General features: G+C 28.0%; 1 protein-coding gene across 2 annotated transcripts; it reads right to left on the bottom strand.

Moving 5' to 3' along the window:
- Nucleotides 1-5,281: 5,281 nt before the first annotated feature.
- LOC127239712 (sm-like protein LSM7) lies at nt 5,282-9,558 on the bottom strand. 2 transcript variants are annotated; one of them, XR_007836218.1, is made up of 6 exons: nt 9,412-9,558; nt 9,215-9,296; nt 6,980-7,051; nt 6,790-6,842; nt 6,514-6,674; nt 5,282-5,818 (listed from the first exon to the last, which is right to left on the bottom strand). XR_007836218.1 is itself a non-coding variant. In XM_051257991.1 (5 exons), the coding sequence occupies exons 1-5, from the start codon at nt 9,412-9,414 to the stop codon at nt 6,588-6,590; spliced, it is 297 nt and encodes a 98-aa protein (XP_051113948.1). In that variant the 5' UTR covers nt 9,415-9,557; the 3' UTR covers nt 6,451-6,587. The 2 variants fall into 2 exon arrangements, 1 of the variants encoding a protein (XP_051113948.1); XM_051257991.1 differs by lacking the exon at nt 5,282-5,818 and having other exon boundaries at nt 6,451-6,674; nt 9,412-9,557.
- Nucleotides 9,559-9,574: the final 16 nt, after the last annotated feature.

Raw genomic sequence — 9,574 nt, 5'->3', positions numbered from 1 at the left:
ACAAATTTTAAAGGCGATGAATATGAAATTAAAAAAAAATAAAATTGTTAGAATTTATTAAAATTAGAATTAGATTGGGTAATTGTAAAAATGGATAAAATTTAAATTAAATTTTAACATATCTAATAATAATTATGAGCTTTATAAATATTTACGAATTTTAAAGGCAAGAAAGATATAATTTAATTTTAGAATTAAAATTAAACTAGGTAATTGTTGAAAAAATTTTGGGTTAAAATTTAAGATAAATTTTAATATATTTAATAATAGCTAAAATTTAAAAATATAAGCCCCTCTTAGAATAGAGGCCCTGAGCAATTGCTCAGGTTGCTCCTCCTAAGAGTCGGCTCTAATTTAGTAATAAGTTGAATTTATCCTTTAATATAGTAGTACGTAATTTAAAACAAATTTAAAATTTTCTAAACAGTATTGTTCTATGATTATATCACCTAAATATAAATTTAAATGGATACATATAATTAATTGTTATATTAATAATTGTATAATCAATCAACGTGTCTTTGATATGGTAGATTGATTTACCTTACATATGAATTTTGCATGTATGGACGATTTTGAATTTAAAATTTTAAGTGAGATAATTCATTTAATATTAGGAAATAATGAGTGTATTTATTTAGTATTTAGTTTCGGGTGTTTTTGTTATGCGGTATAAATTTTTTTATTATTTTTCAAATTTCAATTAAATTCAAATCCAAGCCCTCAAAGAATAGCGAGTGTGTCTGCTCGGTATTTATAATTTTATATTTTTTGTTGTAATGTACGAATAATTGTTAAAATATTAGGTAAAATTGCTTGTAACTCTCCCGTGATTTCAAAATTCAGTGTAAAATATTCCTGTACTTTAAAAATTGTATGGTATCCCTTATACTTTAAAAAACGTTGCATGAAACCCCACCACCATGAAACTTTCCTTGTGTGATAAGAAGATAATTTCCTATCTATATGTTTTGCATGGAAAATGGGGTTTTATGCAATATTTTTTAAAGTATAAGTGAGCGTCATGTAATTTTTTAAAGTAAAATGGGGATTTATGCTGAGTTTCAAAACCACAAAGTGGTTTCATGCAACATTTTTTAAAGTATAAAGGGACGTCATGCAATTTTTAAAGTAGAGGGAGAATTTAAGTTGAGTTTCGAAACCACAAAGGAGTTATAAGCAATTTTGCCAAAATATTATATAAAATATTTTGTTATATATATATATATAGTTTTGTGCGCGTGTGTTTTATTAAGTTTTACTCCATTAGTCTCAAACACCCTACAATATTTTTTTTTTCTGCAACATTTCTAAAATAGAAAATAATTAAATATATTTAATTTCTACTTCACGTTTTATTCCATCACACCACTAAAATAAACATACATATTTCTCTCTCATCATATGGTTATTCTACGTTATCCTATTTAATACTACCAACTTAAATTCTCATACGGAAAACAAATATTGCACCGTATTTGAAATAGAGAGAGTATTTTATATATATATATATATATTTTTTATATATTATACACCACATTATGTATTTTTATTTAAGTGATGATTACGATGTTGATTAGGTCAAATCAATATTGCTAATTTGAACTACAAGACATATAACGAATATAGTATTGTGCTATATAGAAATATGTCATGCAGTTAGATGTATTGTATTGTATTTTATATATAAATTTATCATTATTGAAATTAATAAAATATTATATTGTATATTGTATTATCAAATCTTGTCGCAATATGTCATATATATTGTATTAACGTTGTATTATCATGCATATGTTGTATGTTTTTATAAATATATGGTAACTTGCTTATTTTATATCTTAATTTTCATAGATTGGAATATTTTTTTATATATATATACTTTACTAAAATAATTATTTAATTTGATAATAAATGTTGACTATAATATATTGTTATGAGTAATAATTATAATAAAGCATACATCTCGGAAAATGAAAATAATATGTTTATATTGATAATGTTAGAGGCATCAAATTAATTTGGTTAATTGTAATTTATTTGGAGATAGAAGTGTTTGCTAGATCGAATTGAGTTTTGGGTTGAGTTTTAAATAATAAAATTTTAAATTAAAATATTTATTTGATTTGTATTAATTTAGTTGAAAGAATATGTCCAAAAGTAAAGTGGGTTATAGGCTTAAAGTATTTGGGCTTAAAAGACATAATGGATTTGAGAGGTTAATACATTAGATTTGGTAGTGCCGACAATGGTTTGGATTTGTGTCGGATTGAATACTTTAAACGAATTAAATTACTCAACTCTAACCCGACCTGTTTATTATCGTGTCGGGTTCGTATTAACCCGTTTATTATCGTGTCAGGTTCGGGTTGACTCGTGTTGACCCGTATATATAATTAAGTCTAATTTCTTGATTCAAATTAAATAATTTTTTGTTTTCTTGTCGCGTGTTATGTTAGTTTTTATTGGTTTGAGCTTAAATTATGTTAAATTTATTTAAAATTGAACTTAGTTTAAATTAATTTATGAAAAAATTATTAAATTATGATTATTTTATATATATATATATATAATAAATATATTAATCAATATTAATATATTATAATTGGGTTGTCGTGTCGGGTTCGAGTTGAGAGCCTCAACCCTAACTCGACCTGTTTATTATCGTGTCGGGTTCGTGTCAACCCGTATACATAATCGGGTTAAAATTTTTTACTCAAACTGAATTATTTCGTGTTGGATCGTGTCGAGTTATCGTGTCAGATCAATTTTTGCCACCTTTAGAATTTGGGATGAGTTTGACCCAAAGGAGTGGAAGTGTTTGTGGTAACGATGAAAATTATAGTGTGACATTAATAAAGTTTATGAGAAAGTCATAAAATCAATAAATAAATTAATGAAAAAAATTACTATAATTTAATCAATAAATAAACGATGAAAATTATTGTAATTATTTTGATTTAGTTATTCAAGCTCATTATATTTTATTTATAGTTATAAATAGTGAGTTATTATCCATGTTTGTATTACTAATATATAAGACTAAATTTTATTACATCTGAACTACTATTAAATGATTTCAAATACTAGTACATCTTAAAATCTTTAATACACAGTAGTTGTGTTTGTTCGGGGATTTGGATTTTGAATTGAGATTTGAATAGTAAAATTTTTGAATTTGAATAGTTGTATGATGTGATATAAATAGGTGTTGATGTGATGTTTTGAATGTAAAATTGATTTTTAGTATAATATAAAAAAATAAAAAATAGATATTCTCCCTTAAGATTCGATTTTCTTTTTAGTCCGTTCCACCAATGATGGTTTTATTTTTATTAAATTTATTTATTTTAAAATATAATTAACAAATATAAATTAATTTAATTATATTTTTAACTTTTTATACATAGAGGTTACTCAAAACTTTTTTATTTTTATATATTACAAATAAACAAATACTTTTATCTACAATTAAAACTCAATATTTTTTATAAAACTAATTTACGTTACTACTTATAATAGATAAATACTATATTTTAATTATTTATCTTTATTATATAAACCTTTATTATCTAATATTCATATGGTATATCTTCAAATATTTATATACATATTGTAAATTTTTTAAATTATATATATTAATTCATATTTTAAAAATCAACAATTAAAAAATAATAAAATAATATCATAACTTATTATTAATAAATTACATATTTAAGCAAGTTTGGACTTTTTTTTTTTTTTTTTTTTTAATTTTCAACGGAAATTATACTATTTATTAGTTTATTTTTTTCCTCTAAAGAACCTTAAAGTAAATATTTATCTTTTACTTTTTATATAGTAAAATATAATTTTATATTTAAATATCACACGAACATGTATTGATATCACATTAAATTATTTCAATTTATATACTAAATTATTCAAATCCCAAAATATAATTCACAAAACCAACAAGGCATTAAACATAAAAAGCATAATAACCGTGCAAAGTACTCCCTCCCTCAGTCCTAAACACTGTGCAACATATAATTATATAATTATTTATTTTTTTATTTAAGTGATGTAATAGAATAAAGTAAAATGTATATTAATATATATATATAAATATTATTAATTATTTCTAAAATTTAAAAATATTGTGGTAAATTTGGAACAAATAAAAAAAATAATAGTGCAAAATGTTTGGGACGAAGGGAGTGCATAGTAACACTAACACCAATACAAGGTAATGAAACACGTTCCAAAGAGTTCATAACAAGGAATTCTATATTGCGGTAGACCAGCTAATGAGAACAAGATTGGATTGGTAAATAAAAAAGGATAAATTATATAATACATCATCTCCTTATCCAAAATTAATATTTGGGTCTAAACGTCAAGTTTTGTAAGAAAACAAAAACAAAAAAAAAAAAAAAAAATGTAAAATCCTATATTTTATAATTGGATACAAATTATTATCTAATTTTTACAAAAACTTTAAAAATAAATGATTAATCAATTGTTTATTTATTAATTTTATTAAAATAAAAAATCATTTAAGATATTTTAAGTTTCTTATTTATATAAAATTTGCGTAATTTAAGTCTTGGGTGTTTCGTGCAAACTTTATATTAAAGTAAGAGATTTCACGCAATAAATAAAATATAAAGTATTTTGTGCATTTTTACTAAAATACAAATAAGTGTTATATAGTTTACCCAATAAAGAAAGAGGATCAACAAAAAAAGTAAAAAGAAAAAGAAAAATGGAACTAAATTGTAATACTAATTCTGAACTCAGTCCCTAATTATTAGGGGTGTCCAAAGTAAACCCGACCCGAAAAATCGAACCCGTTCGACCTAAAATTTTTCAGGTTCGGATTTGGATATTTCGGGTTTGAAAAAAATCAGGATGACCAGAACCTGAAACAAAAAAAATTCGTGTCGTGTTCGAATCGTGTTTCGGGTTGACCTAAAATTTTTATTATTATTATTTTAATTTATAATATTTATATTATTTTATATATAAAATAATATAAAAATTAAAATAAAAATGATATTTTTTAGGTCAATTTAATTTTTTTTTTTAAATTTTCGGGTCTGTTTCGTATCGGGTTTGTTCGGGTTTCGGGTAACCTGAAACTAATTCAGGTCAACCTGAATACGACCTGAAAGAATTCGTGTCGTGTTCGGATCTAGGGTTTCAGGTAAGAATCGGGTTCAGGTTGACAGTTTTTTTGTTATCCTCGTGGCTCAACCCGACACGAACACGACCCAAAAACACGAATCGACACCCCAACTAATTATAAAACTAAATCACTTTGGCAATCAATCAAATTCGCTCTATAATGCATCTGTATCAGAGGTGGTAAATGTTGATGGAGAGTTTTAAGTAGGGGTGGAAATAGGCCAGGCCAGGCCAGACTTTGGTTAAATAGGCTTGGCCTGTCTTAAAAAGATATGGCCTGAGCCTGGCCTACCAGCCTGAAAAAAAATATTTTTAAAGCCTGAGCCTGGCCTTTTTAAAAGCCTGGCCTGGCCTACGAGCCTGTTTAAAAGGCTACATAATAATTTATTATTATTATTATTATTTATTTTTTTTTGTAAATTTCGTACTATAAATAAAAAATAAAACAGATACAATTATTTATATTATATATAAAAAAATAAAAAATTCTGTTTTTTAATGACAAAAATAATCATTTTTATTGCCATATAAAAATACAATATATTATACTAATAATTTGCAAAAAAACGTATATTACAATTCATTCAAATATATATATAATTATTGGGAATAAGTCTTGCAAACTCCAGACAAAAGCCGATAGAAATTACTGCATAATGACATTAAAAAAAAAAACAGTTTACATCAATCTATTGTCATTAAGCTGATTGTTCTAACAAAGAAATAAGCAACGCTAACTCAGAAGCAATATTAAAAAATTCGACAAAAATATTTAGAAATTAATAACATAGTTTTTCAAGTTCACGTCACCCACAGCGGTGGAAAAGGAATATGGACAGTTGTTGTTCAGTTTACAGCGGGATAATATTTGAATTATGATAAAAGAAACAAAAAAAGGAACATGTGTGCAGTAGTTGTTCATATTTGAAATTTTTTATTGGGATAAAAATTATTTTTATTTTTGTTTTTTTTTTAATAAATTTATAATTAAATTTTTTTTTTATATATCATTATTATATATAAAACTATTCTTATTTTATAATAATAAAAAATAATTTTATATAATAATAATATTATTATTAAACAGGCCGGCCTGTTTAGTAAATAGGCTTTTTCATAAGCCTAAGCCTATTCTGTATATATAAACAGGCTTTAACAAAAATCGGAACCTGGCCTTTCTAATAAATAGAACAGGCCAGGCCAGGCTTGATATAGGCCAGGTCATAGGCACCTGACAGGCCGCCTGGCCTATTTCCACCCCTAGTTTTAAGGCAACTCAACTGTCATAACATAACCCACATATGAGAAAAGTAAAAGAAAAAGATTCAGCAGATTTAGCTGTACCTAAGAACCAGGAGTGATGAGGATGATGATGATGCACAAGGTATCCAATCCAATCCAATCCTATCCTATCCTGTCTATGATCCATCAGGCAAAAATGGATTGGCAATTTCATCTGTACCATCAGTTGGAGACACCAGCATCACAGCAGTTCCTCGGCAGACCTGAATGAAATCACATGTAAACCTTTGGCAATACCATTGATTCGATCGTAATTACAAAACAATTTGGAGACATAATGCAAAGAAATATGTACAAGGTTATCATACTAAGACATACAATTAACCCAAGGCGGCGGGTTTGATCGGTAGTCTTCAGTGGGTCCTCTGGATCTGCAAAATTTATGTGAATTGTAATGTAAAACAACAGATGCAGCATAATCGCCTTTGTCCTTAATTTACATCAGGAGATGAAATAAATTTGTAACATATAGAATGTGATGAGGAAGCCGAGACAATGGTATGCTTACCTCTAAGAAATTCTACGGCTTCATCCAAAACAAGATTCAGCAATTGATCATACCCTTTCAGTGTTCCAGTGACTGACATAAATACACAGATATTAAAGGACCATGGAACATAATAAAGGAATTTCACGCAACGATTCATGCACTTTAGCCATAAGCACTAAACAAAAGATAACGAGAATAATGTCCTGTGCAGCAGCAGATAAATGATCAACACACAAGAATGTCCAGAAAAGCGAATTACAATCACAACTTTAACAATCAAATCCCAATCACTGAAGATTCAATTTATTATATATATATATCCTTCAGAAACTTGGAATGGAAGGGAATCAGATGCACGTCATCGTATTCACACAAAAACGCTAACACAGCTTCAGGTAAAAAGGTTAAAGGCATGTTAGGAAAAATAATTAAGTTTGAAAAGTTATGCTCAGTAAAAAGTGGACAATAGAAACAATCCTTAATTATTATACCAGATTATAGAATCAGAATATCAGTGCAGTATTTTGATATGGCATATAAATATAAAGGATGCTCACTGCCGCAGACACATTGATCTTTATGATGCCAGATAATCAATAATTGATAATTAGCTCTAATAAGCTGCTCTTCCATATCGCATTGATATGATTATCATAATAACCATTGTCATGAGGGAAATAAGAGTGCATCATTATTTTATTTATCTAAAGTGGTTTAGTAATTAGTCATGCATATCCAGAATCTCGCGCTGCATTGTATAGCTCAGAAAATAGAGAATCAAAATTCAAAAAGTTGAATTCAAAGGGAAATATATACAGAACTGCAAGATTGTAACCAAAATACAATAGAGACATGGAATGGACCATATAGCTACTAGCTAGCAGCCGAGCCTTCCATATACAGTTTGGTGAAGGCATAGATATTGATGGCTCAAATATCATCCAGAATGAGTAGAAGATCAGAGATCAGACATCCAAAGAAAAATTTAACATCAGGCAGTTGTTAAGTTTATTTTTTCCCCCAAACCGCAAATGATCATGCAATATCTTCAAAATACTACTAGGAATTTAAAGGTTAAAGAAATGAAAATAACTAAATAAGATCAAAATATAGAATAAAGTGGGGAACAAAAAGCCAGATTTGAGAGAAAAATCAAGTAAACATCATAGCAGTGACTTCATTTACACTTATCAAGAAGATAAATCAATCTGGAAGTGCACTAACTTTAACATTACAAATCATAGCATGTCGTCGATATTATCATATGCAACAAGCAGGCAAACTGATATGCTAATATACACACCAAATATTCAGAAAAATGGTTTCCGTTCGTGTGCGTATAATTAAATTTGTGCATATCCTACAAATCATAGCATGTCTTCGATAATATCATAAGAGCAACAAGAAGGCAAACTGATATGATGCTAATATACATACGAACATTCGGGAAAATGGTTTCCAGTTGTATGGATATTTATAATTCGAGTATATCCTACAAATTATAGCATGTCTTTGACAATATCATAAGCAACAAGAAGGCGAACTGATATGATGCTAATATACACACGAACATTCGGAAAACTGGTTTCCATTTGTATGCATATAATTGAAAATATATCCTACAAATCATAGCATGTCTTCGATAATATCATAAGCATCAAGCAGGAAAATTGATATGCTAATATACACACAAACATCCGGAAAGATGGTTTCCAGTTGTGTGCATATAATTAAATTCGAGTATATCCTATGTATATAGTTGAGTTTGAATTAATGTATGGTAAATAAGTACCCATTCTCCTAGTTTGAACTCAGATTTTCCATTCTTACTATATGCATAAGTGGTGTGGTAAAAATGTAAAATCAAACACACATATATAGGTGCTACAATAACTTACCAAAAGTGTATGTTTTGAACATCACATCGAACTGGAGAAGTTCAACACGATTGGAAATTGGAATATCTAACTCGTCTAACAACAGGAATAATTAGATACCTTTAATATTCCCAAATACTTTATATCGACGGATGTTCAACTTTTTCATCAATAACACTCTTTCCATTTACACATTACGCATTCAGGGAGAGAATGTTCTAAGGGGCAAGGTAAAGACGAAATCGCCCAACGGAGAAACCTTTCAACAAAGTATCAAAAACTCTCCTGGCGGAACTTCAAATTACAACAATAAATTGGAAATCGGAAAAACAAAAAATAGCGAAAATAAACCAAATATTAGAAAACGCTGGCTGACCTTGCCTTCCACCAGTAAGCTTGACTTGAACACCTTTGTCGACGAACTTAGACAAATCTAAAACTGTTTCTTTTCTGCCAGACTGAAACATACAAAATAAAACACAAAACAAATCGAACGATATCCATAACTAGATTTTCCCAAACTTGAAATCAACAGACCAGCAAAAAATAAACAAACATAAACACCAGATTTACCATAGCTTCGGCCGGCCGACCGACAAGAGTCACTCGCTACTCGCTGCTCCGCTCCGAGAAAAAAACAGAACGTCGTAGGTTTTGGCCAAACAGGTCAAATAATTTACATGGGATCGAAAGGGGTCCGGATATACCCGAATCGCTACGGGGGGGACGTGGGATT

Source organism: Andrographis paniculata, unplaced genomic scaffold (genome assembly GCF_009805555.1).
Source record: "Andrographis paniculata isolate CXL003 unplaced genomic scaffold, ASM980555v1 Contig78END, whole genome shotgun sequence".
NCBI lineage: Eukaryota > Viridiplantae > Streptophyta > Magnoliopsida > Lamiales > Acanthaceae > Andrographis > Andrographis paniculata.
This window is presented reverse-complemented; position numbering and strand designations above follow the sequence as displayed.